Source organism: Telopea speciosissima, chromosome 4 (genome assembly GCF_018873765.1).
Source record: "Telopea speciosissima isolate NSW1024214 ecotype Mountain lineage chromosome 4, Tspe_v1, whole genome shotgun sequence".
Lineage (NCBI taxonomy): Eukaryota > Viridiplantae > Streptophyta > Magnoliopsida > Proteales > Proteaceae > Telopea > Telopea speciosissima.
The window spans coordinates 15842990-15865650 of record NC_057919.1 but is presented as its reverse complement, the minus strand read 5'-3'; the positions used below and the strand labels follow the sequence as shown (position 1 = coordinate 15865650).

General features: G+C 39.7%; 1 protein-coding gene across 3 annotated transcripts in view; it reads left to right on the top strand.

The window, feature by feature from the left end:
- Nucleotides 1-22661, top strand: part of LOC122659711 (histone-lysine N-methyltransferase SUVR5-like) — a 23981-nt gene extending 1320 nt beyond the window's left edge. Inside the window, exons 2-12 of one of the 3 annotated variants that reach the window (XM_043854819.1) lie at nt 5788-6242; nt 7244-7546; nt 7643-7753; nt 12815-12925; nt 15260-18055; nt 20212-20373; nt 20931-21047; nt 21120-21223; nt 21311-21448; nt 21925-22012; nt 22431-22661. In XM_043854819.1, the coding sequence (XP_043710754.1) occupies nt 5788-6242; nt 7244-7546; nt 7643-7753; nt 12815-12925; nt 15260-18055; nt 20212-20373; nt 20931-21047; nt 21120-21223; nt 21311-21448; nt 21925-22012; nt 22431-22433 (4388 nt within the window). In that variant the 3' untranslated portion in view covers nt 22434-22661. Of the gene's footprint in view, nt 1-5787; nt 6243-7243; nt 7547-7642; nt 7754-12814; nt 12926-15259; nt 18056-20211; nt 20374-20930; nt 21048-21119; nt 21224-21310; nt 21449-21924; nt 22013-22423 lie in introns of those variants that run through there. The other 2 variants (XM_043854818.1, XR_006332534.1) reach the window with 2 other exon arrangements.

Below are 22661 nucleotides of genomic sequence, written 5' to 3'. Positions count from 1 at the left end.
TATTTTGTCTTTAAATTCAGGTAGATCTTTCCTTTTTTGATTGTAGTTCTTTCCGCTCTTGGTGTAAATTGTCCAATGTAACAATACCATTCATATTGGTAAGTTGTACAACATACATGGTAATTTCCAATTGAGACAAAATCTTTAGTCCAGAGGGCGGACCTCAGCACAAACAGTAAGGTTGCTCTATGCCGACCTAGTGGTCATGGGTTTGAGTCGGGAAACAGCCTCTCCATGAAGAGGAGGTAAGTCTGCGTACATTGTGACCCTCCCCAGACCCCGCAATTGCGGGAGACTCGTGCGCTGTGAACACCCTTTATGCAATCTCTACTCCTTGCAATGTGATTTCACAGACCATAATCAACTATTAGGTTCTGATTTCGGTCGTAAAGACTTAAAAAGAAAAATAATAATAATAATAAAAATAAAAGGATACTTTGAATAAGTATATTTTCAAATTCAATTAAAAAGAAAGCTTGCTGTGGTAAAGGTCCTTCCTGCCTATATGCAACTACAGCACATGCACACTTCATCTTGAGATGGACTTCAAATATAAATCTCTTGTTTCATATTACATCATGCAATTTGAACTTGCTCCAGTGGCTTTTACTTTACTATGTTCAACTTATGAAGTTTACTAGGACAACTGATTGTTTTTCCTGCCAAGTTCTATTTGCTGGTTATTGCTTCCAAATTCCAATAGAAAATCAAGTTGGTAGGTTGTAATACATGTTTGTGTTTCCAGTAGATTCAAGCAGCAGTCATTGACTTGCTACCATTTTAAATATCCAAGTTTATACTTTGTTTTGCTGAAGGTTTTGAGCACAATTTTGATCCATGGATTTATATGGGTGCACATATGTACCTGCTATGAGAAACACATGGTACTTAAGATTGAAAAGATGATGTTGAGGACCATGCATACTCGTTAAGGAGGAGGAGAAAGGTTAAAGGATTCTGGATCTTTTATCCCTTTTCTGTGTGGTAACAAAGGATGCCCGCATTATGTACGTATTTTTTGGTTGATGGTTCCATCTCATTGGTTGAAGCCTACAAGTGACCTTCGCATGTTGTCATTCTTATATTCGTTATTCTCTTTAGAGTGTTTGCTAAGTTTGGCTAGCAGCCAAGCAACAATGACCAGCAAATCAGGAGTCACATTGGAAGAGTTAGGGCTGGCCGTATTTTTGCTTTTAATTTAAGGGGATGGAGTCTTGCCTGCTCAGTCATTGTATTAGAGAGGGAAGGTCTCTTGCTTCCGACTTTAATATCTCATTCTGGTTGTCAAGACTAGTGAACTTTTTCCTGGATGGCTTGGCCTATCAGGTTGTCCTGAGGCATTCTTCATTTAGGTTTGAACATTCTTGTCATTTTATATCTGTGATTATGTAATAGTCTGCCTACTCTTGGGGACCAATATCCCGTTTTTCTATTCTTTATTGGACAGTAATCTCTCACTATAATTTTATTCTCGGTCTTCTTAAAGTATCTAGTTGCCTTTGCTTGCCTATCTGCATGGAGCACCTAAATTTGTGATAGAAATATGATATAAATCTAGTTTCTCTTGCTTGCTTATCTCCATGGAGCACCTAAATATGATATAAATCCAGTAATTTCACCTAAACTGTTCATAAATATCCAAGGGCCTAGTTTTCCTACTTACACCCGTCAAACTGTGCTTGATAGTGTTTGCCATGAGGGGTGACCAGTAACCACCCTTGCAAGAGGAGAATGATCTAGCAACCTCAAGCCAATCACTCACATTGTAATATGTGGATATACACTCAAACGTGTCAATTATTGTAGCCCAATGTGTAGATTCGGATGGTGATCCTATCTATGGTATCCTGGACAGGCATAATTATCCTGCATTTGGTTCAGGTGCAGTAGTGAAACCGCTCCCACCCTTTCATCAAAAGCATGACGCACAACCTAGTGTAGACATTGGCAAGAAAGCCTACTGGTTTGGTTGGTCTGATTGGTGGTTCAGATACTCTTCATCATCCTTGTACATTAGGCATACATGGAGGAGATAAAATTCTTCCTGTAGACTGGGAGCGCTTTGCAGGCATTGACCTCATTTCTGCTTCCTACTCACAGGCATCTTAATTTAGAGGGGCTGAAGTTCCTCCCTTGCATCCTTTGTACTTTGATTTACACATTTGTCCCATTGATTTGATTTCTTTGTTGTTTTTCTCTGATTTTGACAAAAACATGTTTTGTTGCTCTTGAAGTGTTCAAAAAGGAATAGTCATCCAGAAAGTTCACAAATGTGGCTTTGAAACTTTGAGGTTCCCCAGGAAATCTACAATCATGTAGTGAGTAATGTTAAATCCGCTGTTGCAATCTACGAGTACAGAAGACCCTTTCTGCTTGGGTTTACGCACTGTGTCCTAATTGATGGTTCTAACATGGGCTTCAAACAGAAACAAAATGCAAGACCAGAAACTCTATAGTTGTGGATCTAATCAGTGATATTGTTCCTCTCAAGGAAACATATTTTATTCCATTAGATGAATCTTTTTGGCACTTTTTTTTATTGAAAGATTCCAAGGCTCCAAAGATCATGGATGAACTTGGAGGGGGTTAACTTAGATATGTTTTATACATATTCTGAAAGTCCAAGAGAATATATTAGGCTGGATGTTCATGGATATCAAACTGTGCCAATATTTGTTGGGAGATCTCTTTACAACATAGATACTGGTAGCATCTTCTTCCTCAGGCATCTTGGGCTGTGATCTTGCCAGCTATTGCCTTTGGAAGATATTCCATCTCTGGTTGTGCATATTATGATGATACTTGAGACTGTTTGGAATGCCTTTGTTCGGCTCTTGGTCTTTAGATCAGTGGTGATCATTGTCCTAATTATGATTCTGCTGATTTCAGTGGTTCAGACATGGTATATGACCAGTTCCTAATCCTTGGGCTTTCTGTAGTCCAGCTCTTGCATAATTAGACACCACATTTTCTTCTAGTGATACGAGAGTACATCTTTCGTGTTGGGAGATGAGAGATGGAGAGATTGATCGATGCCTTGAGGGAGGAGAGAGCGTCCCTTATATAGAGGATGGACTTCAAATTTTATTTTGAAATCCGAATCTTGCTGACGTAAGGGGTGACGTCAAAGAAAAGTGACGTAAGCAGTGACGTAGGGAGGCTGTCACTGTTCGCGGGGTCCACTGGGGTTAGTGACTGGGTCCACAAATTAGTCGGATCCGTTGTTGGGATTATCCGAATCCATTTGAAAATCGGAGCGGACTGGAGAGAGATTTTCGGCAGCAACTTGGTCAACAACTTCTTGTGCAGCCATTTCTTCCAGGGCTTCTTCGACTTCAGTAAGGAGAGTAGCCGGGACATCTAGCAGGGAGAGTGTCTGCAGATTCTGGACTAGTTCATAGGAGGCGGCAGCAATGTCGCATGGGATCTCGTAATCCATGAGAAATTGAGTGACAAAGATTTGTCGGCCGTCTGAGACAAGATAACGGTACTTGGAGCATCCGTTGGGGAAGATGAGTGTCAGAGCTTCTTTGTGTAGAGCTATGAGGGATTGTTTGTACAACTGATCAGCATGGATGAAATGATTTGCTATGGTAGCACCTTCGTCTTCATCAGTGATGATCTCTGGATCCTGAACAGTATAACAGGACGCCGGTTGTAGATGCCAAATCTGATATGGCTGAAAGAAGCGTCCTCTATGTCGCCATCCCAATGTACTGGTAATGGTGAATTCGAGTCCACCAGAGAATCTCCTGTTTGCAGTCGCGTGGACGACCATGGTGCGGATCATCATGGGCAACTGGTCGAGGACTTGGGTACAGTTGCTTGAGAAAACTAACTGTCCAACGAGTCCCCATTCAACAGCAGCAATACTCCAGGGTTCATGTCCGGGGTAAAAGATAAAGCAGTGCTGTTGATGATGTGTTCTCATAATATTTTTGGGAAATTCCAGCATAAAGCTTTTGTAGCGCTAGTATTGTTCTTCATTACATTGATTAGCAATAATTGGGAAGACTTCGCGAGGGAGGAGTTCCCGTGCGCGCTCATATAAACAGATTTTTCGAATTTTAAAAAAGAGGGGGTCTTTAAGATGGTCCTCAATACATTCAGAAATCTGAAGAAAGCTATGTACTTTCTCCGAGGAAGTAACATCGTCCCAATCAAGTTGTTTAATTGAGTTGAGTACAAGAGTTTGCAAATTCAGTTGTTTTTTATGGAATTTGCCAAGAGATTTGGAGAAGGTGGTAAGTGTAGTCTGGAAAGGTTTCTTTTGTCCGGCTAACTGTGTTCGCCAAAGGGTATTAATGTGATGATACCACTTGGTAGGTACACCATCATGTTTAAAGAAATCAGTCGTGTTGGTCACTGACTGAGCAAAAGAAGATGGAGCAATAGCCGCTGGTAGTTGTTGTACTACCTGGGAGTAGCTGACTGAGGTCATGTTCCATAAATAATAAGGATCCTGACTGTCATGATTTTGACTATTTCCGGGGAAGAAATAGGGACTAAAAGGTTGGTAAGGGGAAGGGATGAATTCTGTTGTGGTGACAGGAATTTGAATGTAGTCAGAAGCATGCCTTTGGGTAGGAGATGTTGCTGCTGTTGTCTGGGGTTCTCGTATGAGGATTCTACCAGGACGGGGGGTAGGGAGTAAGCCTTAGGTGGCTTTTTTGCGATTGCGATGTGGTGTTGCTAACGCTTTACCTTTTCCTTTATCGGGAGGACGATGTGGATTCATCTCTGCTAAGATAATCAGCCAGAAAATTGTCAGTACCTTTAATATGAACAATTTCAAAAACATATTGATTAATGGCGTTGTACCAATTAATTCTGCGAGAATTGGTTTCTCGTTTTTTGGTTGTAAGAAAATCTCGAACAGCCTGATTGTCAGTGCGAATGAGAAATTTCTCAGGAAGTAAATAAATCCGAAATCGTTGTATAGCATTTACTATTGCAAGGATTTCTTTTTCATAAATTAAATAATTCATTTGAGCGGATGTGAATTTGCCAGAATTATATCCACATATTTGCTCATCCGAAGGGTTTTTAAGTGGACGTGCTTTGAGAACACATCCCTAATGTTCATTGCTAGCATTTGTCTCTAGTATGCGTAGATCTCCAGCAAGAGGGAAGTAAACAGTTGGGCGAGAGTTTTGTATCTTGTCTTTTATGGCTTGGATTGCATGGGAATCAGCAGGAGTCCATGTGAATTCTACATCCTTTTCTTGCATTACTTGGTATTTGGTGAAAAAGCGGGGTGTTTACTTGCTCCTTACTTTTCTTCTTTTTCCCTCGAACCTGGAAGGTAAACGGGTGATGGAGTGAAGACATCTTTTCTTTTGGAATAGAATGATGGTATAAGAATGTGTTGGATCCTGGTCCATGGTTTAAACAGATGAATTCCAACCTTACTTTGAAATCTCATCAAATAATTTATAGGAGGGTAACACCAAGTTATCTTTATAATATCTATATGTGATTCTTATCCGAAGCTTATACTATTTTTCTTGTGCTTTACATTTATGATCATTGATGTTGGCATTACAATGAAAGGAGCCTTGTGCTTTCAGATCATTTCAAATGAAGTGTGTTTTAAGAATGCATCTCAGCTTGCACATTAATCCTTGATCTGACTTTTCCATTCGGTTGATCTTTGTAGGTACAGGTGATTGGAGGGGAAGATAATTTTATTATTAGCACCATTATTAGAATTATTATTTTTGTAAAGGAGAATAGCATTATTTAATTTTTAGACATATCATTGTGAATCTTGTGAAGTTATGGAAGTTCTATCATGTTCGGATGTCCAATACGTTGGAGAATCCAGCTGCCCTCAAAGGAGTCCAGGGACAGCTCTTCTTTATGGTGGAGAAGCCAGCTCCCTTGAACAGGGAAAACAAGTTGAAGTATCAGACAGTACATGTGTAGTGGATGCCTCTGTGCCAAGCACTGAAGGGACAAGTGGAGATACAGGGCAAATAAGCTGTTTTCATGCTTCAGAAGATGTTCGCAGTGGAGTATCAGATTTTGAGGGGCAAGGGCCTTTTAGCTTCCATGATTTTCAACATGGTAATATAAATGAGCAGCAAGAAAGGACAGAACCTTGCACAGTCTCTGAGAACTCCAATCTGATTGCGGATAAAACTGAAGGTTCAATACCAACTAGAAATTTGGAAGGAGAATCTCATCTCCTAAAGGCTGAATGGGCAGATCAAGATGGAACCGTAGCATTGTGGGTGAAGGTATCCATTACTGTTATCTCATTTTACTTCCAGATCTTTTCTTTTGATAATCATGTTCTATTGTATAACTTTACTCTTGTTGAGTAATTAGTTTTCTTGTTCATGATGTATTATGGTACAGTGTGTCTCTGGTTTTTGGTTTGAACTGCATCCATGAAGCCCCATAGAGGAAATCTGAGGACTGTCAAGACCATGATGATGGTCTTCTGCCCTTCTATAACACCATACTATTGTTGTATGCTTGTATTTCAATTTGAGGGTCCCACCTGGGAGATTTCATATTCTGAAGTAGTCAATGGCTGTGACCATGCGCCATAATCAATTCTTTTGAACAGTTAAAAAATGTTGGCGAATTGGGAAGAAAATGGGTTGAAAGAAACTCTTATTGTGATCTGCCCAAGGGTGGACACCCTAGTTTCATCCGTCCTTTGTTTATAGGCCTCATCAATTACCAAATGCACTGTACTGAATTTTTGCTGGAAATCAGGGGACACTAGATTTTATGGTTGAAAGTGACCAGAGCTTCTTTCCGACTTTTGAGGGAGGAGGGGGAGGGTGCGTAAGCTCCCCTCCCCCCACCCTTTTTCTCTTGCTATTGTGGGAGGCCCTACTTTATAGATTTCATAAATGTGTTGTTTCGATATTAGGTCTTCCTAATTGATGGAAATATCTTGCACTTGATGTTGGCCCTTTAAGAAGGTCGTGCTTGGCGCATTGGTCATGTGCACGCTTGGTCACGGGTTCAAGTCCTGGAAACAGCCTCTCTGGAAACAGGGGTAAGGCTGCGTACATTTGACCTTCCCCAGACCCTGCTAAACGCGGGAGCCTTGTGCACTGGGTACGGCCTTTGATGTTGGCCCTTTCTTTTTTACTCTAATACCCTTTTATCTTTACTAGCACAAATAAAGAAATAAAACAATATGTTTATGGTATGAATATTAACCAAGCCCTTGTTCTAACTTCTAATCCAGTTTTGATTGTTCCTTTTCTTTCAAGTATAGTGGAGAGGAAAGTGGCAGGCAGGATTCAGATGTGCGAGGGCTGATTGGCCATTATCAAATCTAAAAGCAAAGCCTACACATGAAAGGAAGGAGTACTCCTTGGTGTTTTTTCCCCTCACTAGGAATCATTCCTGGGTAGATACACTACTTGTCTGTTCCATCCAGGAGTATCCAGAGCCAATTGCTCATAGGACGCGTCACATTGGGGTGGAAATGGTCAAAGATTTGACCATCCCACGCCATTTTATCATGCAAAAACTTGCAATTGACATGCTGAATGTTAGTGACCAATTGCATACTGAGGTATTTAATTGATATTGTCTCTTTTCTTTGCCTTCTTTCCTATTTGGTTTGTCTTCCTTGCATGTTTTTTCTTACTTTTTGCTTACACTTGAATAGGCTGTAATAGAGAGTGCTCGAAAGGTGACAGCCTGGAAGGAATTTGCTATGGAGGCCTCCCAATGCAAAGTTTATTCAGATCTTGGAAGGATGCTTTTGAAGCTTCAGAGTGTAAACTCCTGCCCTTGATGGTTGCTAATGATTTTCTCTGTGTTCCTATTTAATATTCAGTTACAAGGCTTTCTGTTACCCATATTTTCCTTTGTTAAATTGTAGAATTTGAAATAAATGAACAAGTTCGTGATGTAATATTTAGATGAATCATCATTTTAGGATCTGTCAGAGAAACAATTTTGCATATATGTCTGTAGTGTCTGCAATTTAGCTGTGATTATTTACATTCCTGGGTATCTAAGACTGTTCTCGAATATAGTTAGACATAAGTGATCTTCTTCTAGCTCTGGTTCTTTTTACTTCGGCGGTGTTGAGTCATTTATCTCATAAGATCAGATAACACTATTCTTTTTCCTAATCCAATGAATCAAGCAACCCACATAGAGATTTCTACCCCTTCTTTCCACAGCTTTGGTTTTCATGTATCGATTCTGAATTTCTTTGCCTTTGATCTCTGTATGTTCATTTGAACAACTCTGGCTTCATCGTATTCAAGTGGGGTTTGATATCATATAAAAAAGGATCCTATGTTGGTAGCACCCTTGTAAAGGATTTTTTTTTGGGTCACCCAATATTAATACAAAATTTTACCTTTCTTCAAGGGAAAAAAATAAAAAATAATTCAAGGACCCACTACAAAAAAAAAATGGCAATCCCAGGCCCCTGGACAAAATCATTCCATGTCTCGCATACTGAATGACTACTCTGTATCCTGAGTGCAACTATAGGCAACCAAAAGAAACCATGTTTTTTCACTTCCCTGATCATTTTGTGCACTGGAATTAGCTTTAAAAATTCTTGGTTTTCTCCCCCCATGTACTCCAACACACTGGCAAAGTAATCATTCTCCAAACTATTGTTGCCCTTCCTTGAAAACAAATTATTCACTTATTTTTCACCTTTAGACCAAAGCCTGCATCCATTCCTGAACCTCCATTTAGACCCTAATTGACCCAAACAGGTAAGTAGTGCCACAAATGAACAACTTTATTTGACTTGACCTGAAGTTCACTCAAAAGACTAAACCCAACATTGGAATACTTTCCCAAAACATTATATTGCCATTGACTCTATAACTAATGGAAAATTTTAAAAATTTTATAAGCAATAACCCTAATATAGCCCATCTGAATGATACGGAATAAGATCCGAGATGCTGTCATGTGGTTCCCATATCTTCATAAGTGGGCCCCACTTTTCCATTGTCTTGTGACTCATGTCAAATCAGAGCTTGTTCCCTAGAATCTAGGCCCTCATGTTTTTTTTTATTATGTTTTGAGGGGTTGTATGACTCTTTGGAAAAAACATTGTCACTTAACTTCTGCTATTAGTTGCATATCTAAGAAACCGGAGTGATTATTAACCCATTAGGAATTTAGGAATCCACAGCTCAACTCACTAAGCCTTATGTTGGTTTTACAAATCCCGTAGATATGTCAGCCATAACTCATTCCATTGTGGTCGAATAGAGTACTGGGAAACCTGATGGACATTTAACTGGAGAAACACTCTAAACTAAGGCATTAGAACCTTTTGAGTCAGAAGTACATAATTGCTCATAAAGTGTGTGAGTTTGACAGGATTTCATTGAGCACATGAAGGGTGATGTGCAAGGGTTTGATAGAGTCCCATTTCAACATGGTCCTCTCCCTTTCTTCTGGGACATCATAGAGTCTTACAAACTAGAGTTTCCGAAGTGATTTATATCTTTTGTCGTGCATCTCTAGTTACTGTTTCATGTTTGGAATCTCTCTCTCTCTCTCTCACGCACACAACACACACTCACCCTCACAGGCTCACATGCATCTCCAGCTCTTGTTATCTGTAAGAAACCTTGTGTTCTAGAACTTAACGGGACTGGGCTATCTTAAGATTGTCAACTCTAATGGGTGATTCTGGTTCCAAGGTAAGGCTGCTTAGGGCTTTTAATTGTTGGCCAGACAAAAAACCCTCCTGTTTTGGTTGTCAAACTGTTTGGACCATCAGATTGGGTTGACTATTCAGAAAAGTTTCTGTCCCTTGTGTTTCTCATTGATCTTCTTTTTTTTGGATGTAGCATCACCGGTAGGACCCTGTGGACTGCCAACAAGTGATCAGAATGGTCTGACTGGTGCTGCATCATAAAATAAAAAAAAAAGAATAAAAACTCGACTTTCCTGATTATTGGCAATTGTGTTTCATCTTTAGCGTATGCTAGGGAATTTAGCTTTCCCCATTGGCGAAGTTGATGACCATAGCTGTGGCAGTGTATGAGGGTAGTCATCCATGATGGGGTTTTGTGAAGAAATTTTTGGTAGTCTAATCAAATATAGCCACATAGGTAGAGCAATACAGCTATTTGCAGGTTCCTATTTTCAATATGAAAGGAGCTAAATAAAGTGGAAAGTGGTGAAAGAGGTAGTTTTTTCTTCTCCCTATAACTTATGCTGACAAAGTCGGCACCTTCAATGTTTTGGAAACTTCTTAGCATGTAAGCTATGGACTCTTACAATTTTTGACACAGATTATACCAAAAAAGAGTGGACTCTTTGACACAACCATCCTTGGTAGATAATCCTAATCTTCTGCTCCTTTTCAGATCCGTTCAGCAATATCTGTTTAGATTGATTTTTTTTGGACCTTAAAGATTTCATTGTTCAGGGAGAACACACTCTGTCTCGACCTCTGGATATGCTTGTTGTTGAACAGTGATGGCCACTGAGAGGGGGTGAATCAGTGGACTATAAAAAATCTTTTCCCTCAAGTAGGTTCACCTCCTAGATCACACTGTTGAGATCTTTAACACTCACCACAACCAACCACACGAGTCTTCTTAAAAGGCAAACAGGCACACAACCACACTCTAACTAGCAATCTTGACACAGCTTACATACAACCACAATCAACGATATCACGCTAAGAGTCTGCTAAACAAAGTGCTGCCAAGAGCTGCTATGTCAATCCGTTGGAGATCCCTCACTCAAGCACACTTTGACTCAATCACAATCGGAGGTTCTCGAATACAAACCACAAAATCGTGTACACCCTTGACCAGACTCAAAGGCTCTACCAAGTGTGTACACCCATCCTGCTGAAATGCACTTCTAACCAAAGCAAGCAAGCATCCACAACACGAGAGATATACGTGCTTCGCAAGTTGCCTACGTGCACGGAGTAATGGTCACTGGACCTCAAGATCTACTCATCACTAATTTTCCCGAAGATAAACCGAGAAGCCGCACCTTACTTACGGATGATGTTTCAAATCACACCTATGACTCGACATCTAACCCCTTCTATCTCTAAGTATAGAGACAAGGGTGTTACCCCCAATGGTTTTCCAGCACTCCATCGTAATTGACCGTGTCCGGATGCAAATCGGACAACTTAATAAAAATAATTGGGCTTATACAAATGCCCTACAATGAAATCCACATAGCATAGGTCTGGCGAGATAACCTAGCTAGCATATGCAATGGAAATACAGATATCAAACACAACAGTAATAAAGTATAGAAAATCTCACAACCATGCACTTGTCTTTGATCACGATGTCCGGTGATGGAGTTCAGCAACTCGGCGGCTCACTGGAATCTTCAATTTCTCCCAATTTGATGGAGAACTAAAATCTTCAAGTGTGCTCTGTCCATGGAGTCCCGGAGTGGTTCCGGCAGCAGTGTGGAAACCACTTGTCTTCTTCCTTTTCTTTCTTTTCTTTTCTCTTCTTTTCCTTTCCTTTCCTTTCCTTTCCTTTCCTTTTCTTTTCTTTCTTTCTTCTTCCTTTCTTTCTTTTTGCACTAAACCTTCCTTCCTTCTTCTTCCTTTCTCCTTCTTCTTTCTTTTTCCTTTTCTCTTTTCCCTCTTCCTTCTTGGCTACAACCACCTAAAGAAGTTCTGGTTCTATGATTTCAGAATATCAATGGCATCAAGGAAGGGCTAGAGACATGAGATAGAGAAGAAGACTCAAATAATAGATGCATACAACACCTCTTAGGGCTTAGGGCTGCAACCCCTTTTTTTCTTCTTCCTTCCTTCTCTTTTCCTCTCCTTTTCCTTCTCCCTTTTTTCTATTTTTCTCTACGATTCTAAGCTTCTTTTTCATTTTGGAGAAGAAGAAGAACCATTTCTCTCTTCTTTCTACAAAAGATCAAGTAAAAGACTAAATAGCCCTTTTAGATGGACCAATGGAATTTACCTAAAAGGAATCTTCAATCAAGCATTGATTAAAGTACTTCTCTTAAGTTAGAGAGAGATTGGCACAGTTTCCAAAGTACTTTTTGAAGAACCAATCAAAAGCTTTTAAATGGAATCAATGACTTTTTGAAAAGTTTTTAACCCATCCATTCACAGCCTTCACGTGGGAGAGTAATGATTTCCTGTTTTTGAAAATCTCTTCAACTTTGATAATTTCAAAAAGAGCCCTCTAACCTCACTTATTTATGTCATCATAGATAATAATTATATTTATTTGCATTTAAACCCCTGAGACCAAAAAGTGATCTTAAGCTGTTGGCCGAGAGCAAAATTTGAAATCCAACTTTCCAGATTTGCTTCTAATTTGCGCATCCAAACGGAAAAATCATAACTCCTCATTTGACATCGGATTGACGAACCGTTTGAACCGATGGAAAGAAGACTCGACGAACTAAAATATTCATGTAGAATACTCCACCCAGTTCTATCAATATACCCTCCAAAAATACCGACGAACACGCTGCTAGTGCGAAAACCTATAAAATCAATCTTCTTAATGCACCTAGCCTTCACCAAGGCTGTATAAGGCATTTGAACAACTCTTTATCTCATGCTCGTATAGCCAACATGCACGAACCAAATGACCAAAATGTCGACTCCAAACACTATGGGACCTCATACCCATGATATCGCGAGTGTCCAATGAGAATTTCTACCAACTAGAATTTAACCATTTTTGACCACAACAACACATCCTGTTTATCAACCTACATGTCTTTATCCTGTATATATTCTCAGTTTGTCGAACTAGTCTCCAATCACATCTACATTTAGACCATTACTTGTGTTCTACTAATGGAGTACTGCAATTTCTTTCTCATGCAGATGATATTGCAACACTTTATAGATCCAAGTTGGCTACAACATTCTTTTGACTCTTGGGCACATCGTTGTAGGAATGCACACAGTGCTGAATCTGTTGAGACACTTAAGGAGGTACTTATTCCATTTGCCTGCAGAAACCTATTAAAAATATAGTGGGAGTTCCTTGATGTAAGAATATTTCCATGTTCTCTTGTTCAATATTTGTGTGTAAGATATAATATATGATTTATAGCTCCCTTCCAGATTCTTGAAGGTTTGCTAATGAGAACTCATGTTGCTAGCAATAGTTATAGCAATTTTAAATATCCCACTTGTAATTTACGATGAATATGGGTTCATGACAGTACCAGGATATAGTCCATAGATCAAGGTTTGAAAACTAGTCTTGTTTCGGTGTTTCTACCAGGTCAAAACCACCGAACTGCCAAATTTTCGCTGAAAAAATTGTTTTTTTGGTTTCGTTTTGATGTTTTGGTGGGCAAATGGCCACAGTTGGCCCCAAAACTATAGGGGAAGCTCGTTTTAGGCTTAATAAACATATTAAAATCTTCAAATTTTTTTTAAAAAAAGCACCCAATTTGGTGTTTTGGATTTGCACCCTTGGTTTGGCAGTAAACGTCAAACCATTATGTAATATTGCCTATTCTAACATTGTTTGTATGCTATGAGACATAATTGGCAAGTAAAACAAGTAAATTATGCAATAATGGATGAAGGCACATAATATTGAATAATTATTTAAGAAATAGTTAAAGAATTAAACTAGAAACTACAAAGTACAGTGAACAATGCATATTACATAGACACCCAAGTAAAGTGAACAATGCATATGTCATAGACACCCTAGTCTTCCAGTAAGCAGCAATTGATCTCTTTGTAGTGATGTGGCAATCCCCGGCAGTGTATTCCAGTCGTATGGAGTGGTGATGTGGCAAAAAAACAAGATTCTAGCGATTTCCCCTTCTTCAGGTCGAAACCAATGAAACAGTCGAAGTTGCTGTCGAAATTTCAAATGGACTCATGAGACCATTCCTTTTTCAATAAGGCTTTGTATTGTTTCGTTGATATGGTACAAATGGTACCGAAATCTCGCCGAAATTTTGGTCAAAACTATGCCATAGATGGACCTTTAATCTTGGTTCTGACTTAAAACTTTGGGAGTGTGAAAACCTCTACTAGAAGTTATCTAGTTCTTATTCTTGTTTTCCAGCCCTCTCTTCTGAATGTGTAGTTATTGAGCGGCTGTTAATTATCTGACCATCTTTTTACACTATTTCAGGAACCTAACTGTTCCCGCAATCAGATAGCATGTGATTCACATCAATTCTAACATATCATGGAGGGTATTCTGATAAGATTTCCTATTGCTCTAGTGCTCTACCTTCTATATATCTAGCAATAAAATTGCGTAAACATGTAATTATATTTTCCCTTAGCCAATTGTCAATGTGGCAGCACCAAGTCCAATCTGGCCTTCTACTTACTAATTCCACTGAAATTGTCAGATTCAAATTCTCGTAACATCCTTACTTGACCTAGCATTGGCATGATTTTTCTCCTTGCAGAAAGAGGACCTCATGTTTGGAAGTGCACATTGAATGCTACATGTGTGGAGTGTTCATACCATGATATACTAATATAGCCATACCCTTTAAAATTTCTTTTTAACTTGGATTCAGTGGTTGGACCTTAAAGTGGTCCGGACACCAGTAAGGACTGACTACCATAGAATGGATTTTGTTTCTTGTTGGTATTGCGCTGCTTCATATACTGTATTTTGAATTCGTTAGTCTTCTCTCCTTTTTCCCCCCACCCACCCCCCCCCCCCCAAAAAAAGAAGAAAAAGTCAACTAGTTGCAGCCCCATCATGTATGTCACTAATCTGCTGGAACACTAACATTTTAATTATAAGATATAATTGGCTACTATTTTCTTAACCTTTTCAAAGGAAAAATAAAAAAAGAAGATATAATTAGCTACTTAAGGGTAGCCATTGACAGAGATGTTTTGCCTAGAGAACAGACAACAGCTTTTAGTGGCATGGCTAAGGTATTGTTGATTCTTTTTCTTTAACATACTTCCATTTATTCAAATCTGCATTCCAATTCCTTGGGAAATCAACATGGTCTCTTTATTGTCTATTGTAAGGTAGTCTGTCCAGTTCATACAAATGTTTGTATAGCTTTTCCTTTTCATGGCTGAAGCTTAACGTTTTCTTTTTGTTAATGGAACATAGTGTAGCCAGAAAAAGTCAAATATTCAAGAGACTTTAATATCCTCCTCATGCTATACATTGTTGATATTTGCAAGATTTTGTTCCCAGCCTAGCCACCAGCTTGAATACACTTTTTGTTCGTTTTTAGTTTATCATTAAACTTACTTTCTTCCCATTCACATCCATGGTTGATGGGTTCCCTCCTCCCCACCCCCCTTCATCTGACACAGGAACTAGTGGACTCTGTATTGTGGAAGGATGTGGAAGAGCTTTGGAATGCACCTGTACAGCCTGAGTTGGGTTCTGAGTGGAAGACTTGGAAGCAGGAAGTTATGAAGTGGTTCTCAACTTCACACTCCATAGCCTGTGGGGGAGACACAGAACAGCAAAACAGCGATGATTACACAACAGTGGGTCCCCAAAGCAGCAGGAAAAGGCGCAAGCTTGAAGTCCGTCGTGCAGATATTCATGCTTCCCAAGTGCATGCTGTGGCTTTGCACGGTGTCCACCTTCAGACTAACACCATTGAGATTGATTCTGCATGTTCCAAAGAAGGGGCATTTACCGAGGGTACTGTACCAACAGAGCATCATGGTAGCATGGCTGACAGATGGGATAAGATTATAGTTGAAGCTGGAAATCCTGAGGTCATCCGTGTGGCAGAAGTGGAAGAGACAACTTTTGATGGAGTGAGTGCTAAGAAACTGTTGGAATCCGGAAAAAAATTCCACCAGTGCCTGGCTTTTATTGAAGCTAAGGGAAGGCAGTGTGGTAGGTGGGCAAGCAATGGTGAGGTTTACTGTTATGTGCACTTGGCCTCTCATTCTCTGGGTAAAGCTGCAAAGGAGGAACATTCCCCTCTTATTAATGCACCAATGTGTGAAGGCACCACTACTCGTGGTACAAAATGTAAGCATCGATCTCAATATGGCTCCCCATTTTGCAAGAAACATAAACTTCAGAATAGTCAATATTTGATGAATATTGAAAGTCCAACTACATTGGGGAATAAGCAGGAGAGTGAGCCCAGGGAGAAGATTCCTGGGTCAGAAGCTGCTCTTGGCAAAGAAATAATTTTAACATATCAAAATATTATAAAAAATAATGCAGTCTCCGTCGTACAGGGAGAATCTGTTAGTGGGGAAAACATCGTAAATGAGAAATCTGGGCATCCCATTAAAGACTGCAATGGAACGGAGTTTCTGCAGTGCATAGGATCATACCACACAAATAGCAAGGATCCTTGTCTTGAACGCGCAAAGCTGCATTCATTGTATTGTGAAAAGCACAAACCAGGCTTTCTTAAACGTGCAAGGAATGGTAAGAGCAGGATGATATCAAAGGAAGTGTTTATTGACCTTCTGCGGAATTGCAGTTCCCAGGAGCAAAAATTACATTTGCATCAAGCATGTGAGCTTCTATATGGTTACATCAAGAAGGCCGTATCCCACCGAAACCCAGTTCCTAAGGAGGCCCAACTGCAGTGTATGTTATTTGAAGCTTCTAAAGATTTACGTGTTAATGAATTCCTGATGAAATTAGTTTACCGCGAAAAAGAGAAGATCAGGAAGCTCTGGAGCTTTAATGTGAATGAAAAGCTAGTTTCCCCTTCACGTGAAGAACAAATTGTCCTGAAGCCTGTGGTCCATGTGAATGTCCACAGCACTCAGAGGTCTGTCAAGTGCAAAATCTGTACAGAGGAATTTTCTGATGGGGAAGCGCTTGGAGCTCATTGGATGGATGCTCACAAGAAAGAAGCACAATATTTGTTCAGTGGGTATGCCTGTGCAATCTGCATGAATTCATTTACAAATAGGAAAGTTCTTGAGACCCATGTGAGAGTGAAACATGGGGTGCAATTCCTAGAGCAGTGTATACTTTCCCTGTGTATACCTTGTGGTAGCCATTTTCTGAACCCCGAACTGTTATGGTTACATGTCCTCTCTGTGCATTCTGTGGATTTCGGGCTGCCAAGCGTTCCTGAACATCAAAATCTATCTGCAGGTGAAGCTTCTGCCCCAAAGACCATGCTAGTCAATGATCATGCCATGGTGAATAACTCCAAGATTCAAGGTGGGGCCCGCAAATTCATTTGTCGGTTTTGCGGGTTGAAGTTTGATCTCCTACCTGATCTAGGACGCCACCATCAAGCTGCTCATATGGATCCAAGTTCTATAAGCCAACGTGCATCCAAGAGAGGGATCCATTTTGAAGCTTATAAACTAAAATCCGGGAGACTTAGCCGTCCTAGATTTAAGAAAGGTCTCAGAGCAGCATCATATAGAATCAGGAACAGGGGAAATTCGAGTATGAAGAAACACATTCAGCCATCAAGGTCAGTCAGCAACGGGGGAACAACAGTACAGCTTCAGGTAAATGAGACTGAGGGTCTCGGTAGATTGGCAGAGCCACAATGCTCGATTGTTTCCAAGATCTTGTTTTCTGAGATTAAGAAAACAAAGCCCCGGCCACATAACCCTGAGATTCTTTCTATTGCTCGCTCAACTTGCTGCAGGGTAAGTCTCCAAGCCACACTGGAGGAGAAGTATGGATTACTACACAAATGTTTGTATCTGAAAGCAGCCAAACTCTGCAGTGAGCTTAATATTCAAGTTCAGTGGCACCAAGAAGGGTTTATCTGTCCTAAAGGATGTAAACCAGTCACAAACTCCCAATTTTCATCACCCTTGATGCCTCTCCCAAGCAGTTTTGTGGAGCCCACGTCTACACGATCAGTAGGTTCTATGAACAGTGAGTGGGAAATGGATGAGTGCCACTACATAATTGATTCTCGGCATATCAAAACAAAATCCAAGAAAAATGTGACAGTCTTATGTGAAGATGTTAGCTTTGGGAGGGAATCAGTCCCAATAGCTTGTGTAGTGGATGAGGATCTTATGGGTTTGGTCCACAGCATTGCAGAGGAAGGATCTGATGGACAAAATTCTAGGTGTTACATGCCGTGGGAGAGCTTTAACTATGTCACTGAGCGGTTGTTTGATCCATCTCTTGGTCTTGATATGGAGGTATGCTGCTTTATGGGTTTCATCTATGCTGTCTAGCTTGGATTGTGGAATTTGCCAGCACTGAACATTTGTCTTGATATTTTCATGTCAATGTGACAAGTTTACTGGACATGTAGGCCACAAAGCAATTGGTTTGACCTAGTAATGTGGTTCTGATTTAAATGTGCAAACCAGTACCAAAACAAGATCAAAACGGAGGGAAAAAATTCCAGAATGGAGAGAACTTGCATAAATTCAAATCAAGAAAACATAGCAAACTATAAGTCTGGTCGAGTGTCACTTTTGGATGATAGAAACTACGCTGAAAATTCCAGCAAGATCCAATTGTCAGATCTGCTGATGTGGACTACTTCTAGTGGAACTAGGATAGGTCAAACCCAGTTAAACTATAAGTTGAATGACTGATCAGAAAACAGATGTAATATGCCCAATAGAAATACACTCTATGATAATGATTTCAGATGAAACAGAGCAGAATATATAAGGCACGAATCCTACTTGGAGTAGGAATGCAATATTTAGGCAACAGAATCAGAGACTGACATCAGAATAGTGATCAGAATGTTAACCATGTAAGCTTTATGAACTCAGAATTGAAATCAGCACTACAGATCACCTTGAATCCAGCACTCCTAATGAGAATAGGAAAGCCAATATCGCAGGGACCAGAATTGAAACTCGATTGCAGGTGTTATAGAAGAACAGAATGTTGAATTAATAACATTCAAAACAAATATCAAAGAAAAGAGGAACAGTACCTGGGCTTCTCACCGCAAGGTATTGATTGGATTCACCACCAACCCACCTGTTGAATTACCACAGCAGGGTTTGTTGAATCTCCATAACAAGGAGCTATCTCAATCACCACAGAACAAAAGGCAAAAGCCAAACTTTATTCATCAAATTCGTGTACAATGCTGGACCCCTTTACAAATTTATATAGAAGATAAGAAGACTGAAAAACAGACTCAAAACACTAAAAAAGAAAACCTAACCCAATCCTTAACTAATTAAGTAATATAAACTGACTAGGAAACTGACTCAAAACAGGACTGGACTTATAGAATCCTAACCCAGCCTAAATAAAACACTTAATAACAATTGAAATTAAAAAAAAATACACTTAACTAATCCTGTATGCCATCCTGTAGGCCCATTAAAGTGGCCCTTAATGAAAACACATGGATCAAAGGCTCAACACATACATAACCCAACCCAAGGCTTATTTCTAATAAAATAAACACATCTAGGTGGTTTAACTTTATCACCTAGGAGATCAGGTCCAGAACTGAATAATTCCCTTCTGAGCTGTAGACTTTTGTCTTAATCCTTCACCTCAGTTTTTCCAACTGTTAGAGAAAAAAAAGAGCCCGATGTATTGGATGGTTGCCATTATACATTTTATATTGGGATTCTTATCTCCCTAATTCTGCCTGGGTAACAACACCCTTCTATCTTTTTGTTGCTGTGTATAAACTTGTGCACAATTGCACATGCCTTTTTTCTGGATGGTCTATGTGGTAGAAGTCTGGTGGCTGGTTTTCTCGTGTGGGGTGGCTGAAGTGGCATCTGAATGATTTTCCAATTCAGTATATCCCACATGGTAACTTTAGCTTAATAGACCTCTGATGTGGTCAAGGTCAAACCAGAGAATGCCAGTTGGTTGAGCCGGATTATACTGGAACAGGGAACCTGAACTTTTCTCAGTTTTACAGTTGGATTCCTGTTCTTTGGTAGAAATCAGCAGTTAAATGGGAAATGAATTGTGCCCTTTTTCATTTTGATGCGTGTTCTGGTTTTGAAAATTATGGTTATGGCAATGATTGTTGTTTTCGTGTCTGCCATTGATAAGAGGATAAATCCAATACAAGGTGCAATATGGGTTTAATGTGAGCAAGGGCATTTCTCACGTGACCATTCAAGAGTAACAATCATCAGATGAACAGTTTGAGTTGGTTACGTCAGCCCTTCTGATGGCTTTTGCAAAGAAGTGTCAATGGTCAATACATAAAACCTTTTTGTCCACAACTTTCTCCTACATGGATCTCATTGATTGGTCTTGAGTGTCTTGTATGTGCCTCAGCATGTGTTGTATGCCTCAAATGTGTGTGTTTGTTATAAAAAAAAATAATACATTCTGCAATTTTTCTGCACAGAGTTCACAGCTGGGATGTGCTTGCCCAAGTTCAACATGTTATCCTGAAACATGTGACCATGTATACCTCTTTGACAATGATTATGAAAATGCGGAGGACATTTATAGTAAACCAATGCATGGTAGATTTCCATACGATGAAAAAGGCCAGATCATTTTGGAGGTAATTTGTTGGAATTTTCTCCTTCAGTGACACATTGGTTAAAGTTTTGATAACTGTTGCATTCGTTATTTTATATGTTAACCTTTTGAAATACTAGTCTTGCTGGTTGAGGCCTTGAGGGATTTTATGGTCTTTTCCGTGCTTTTAATTTACATGTTCCAAAAGGGTTTTGGTCATCTATCACTTGTTTCTCAATGCTGAAGAAGTTCTTCTGCTTGTACTGCACTACCCACTCTTTGATGGGTACCTTTATTGAAATATTCTAGTAAAAACCTGATCTGATGATCATAACCATCCGATCTGGAATTATATTTTGGACTGTTGTCATTTTGTGTAGGCCCAGCAGGTTTCCTGGGATAGACTTAAGACACATAACAATATTGGCTTCTGAATTCTCTGCATGTTTGTTGTTAAAGTAAAAAGCTTGTAGAGAAGTCTCTTCTAAGCAATTTTTATGGTAACAGTTTTTTATGCAATACAAAGTAATCTATATTCAGTTTATAGCAGAATAAGGTCCCTAAACTTGGTAACTTTTCTTGTTTTGTTAAACCTTAAAGGAGGGTTACCTAGTGTATGAGTGCAATTCGATGTGCAGCTGTGACAAAACTTGTCAGAATAGGATTTTGCAAAATGGGGTTCAGATGAAATTGGAGGTTTTCAAGACAAAAAGCAAGGTAACATTTGATGACTTTTTGTTGGCATTTTTCATGAATCCTAGATTAATTTCCTCCTTTGCTAATTCACAGGGTTGGGCTGTAAGAGCTGCTGAAGCGATTTCACGTGGGACATTTGTGTGTGAGTACATTGGGGAGGTTTTAAATGATCAAGAGGCAAACAGGAGAGGCGAGAGGTTTCAAATACTTTCCCACAGTTGAATTCTGCTGTCCAATGATAGGTCTACTGCTTTATCTTGACCAAACTTATTTCTAAATTTCAGGTACGACACTGAAGGCTGCAGCTATTTGTATGATATTGACACTCATATCAACAACCTGAACGGACTAACCGAAGGTGCTGTCCCTTACGTGATTGACGCGACCAAATATGGGAATGTTTCACGGTTCATCAATCACAGGTAAGTGATGAGCTACTGGCTAAAGCTGTCTTGCTGAATGTAAATTTGCTTTCTTGGCAACCAGCTCACACCATCTATTCCTTTATGCGTGATCTACCTTCAAATCAGTTTGGAGCATTCAGCCATTTGTCCACTTAAAATCCTAAGTTAGTACATATTGGAACACCCAAGATTTCTAATTAGTTAGTTTTCTTGAGTTTCTGCTCTTGAATGTCTGACTATATATTTTTGATATCAGGTTTGGGCCTTTGGGTATAGTCCACCTATGTGGAACTTGCTAATGAAAATTTCATTTTAATGCATTAGAAAGGCAAAATATATGATATAGTATCATGGAGTCATACTGGGTGTTCGTTATGTGCACGAAACCTGTCCTGAGATTTTTCTTCCCCGGCTAACGTGTTACATGCTTTCTACTTCTGCCTTCGATGTATTTGTCAGTTTTTTAATTTACTGTGCAATGATGTTGGTTGTAGTTGCTCGCCAAACCTCGTGAATTACCAAGTGCTAGTGGAGAGCATGGATTGCCAGCTTGCGCATATTGGTCTTTATGCAAGTCGTGATGTATGAACTCTGCTCTCTTACCTAGTATGGATGCATTTTCTTTCTGAATTTTGTGTACGTGACTTGACAAGACTGATCTGCCCTTGTGAATTCAAGTATTCCAGAGCATGATCTGTAGGAACAAATTCTGCCTTTAGGTTGAGGCATGGCTGAACGAAAGGCCCCATGCTTCCTATTCCCTGCTTGTGGTGTTACACTGTAATAGTTTGAGTTGGTTATGACCAACTAACCTGGGAGATCCAAGTGTGCTTCACAGGAAGAGGATTTTCCAATGTTAGTGGTTCCTTGTCTATGACCAACTGTATAGAAGGGCAACTCTTTCTACCTGACAAAGGGCAATGATTACTCATATGAAGCCTACTTTCTTTTGGTCAACTTGTTATATGCTGACCTATCATCTCTTATGGGCAGATTGCAGTAGGAGAAGAGCTAGCTTATGACTATCGCTACCAGCTACTACCTGGAGATGGTCGACTGTGCCATTGTGGTGCTCCCAACTGTCGGGGTCGCTTATACTGAAAGCTATGGATGGTTCACCCAGGAGCATATTGGACGTCTAGCTATTCAAAGACAACATGAAATTTGGTACTTCTACCATCAAATGATCATATGTTAAGCTACTAATTAAATTGGAAAGCTTTTCATGTTT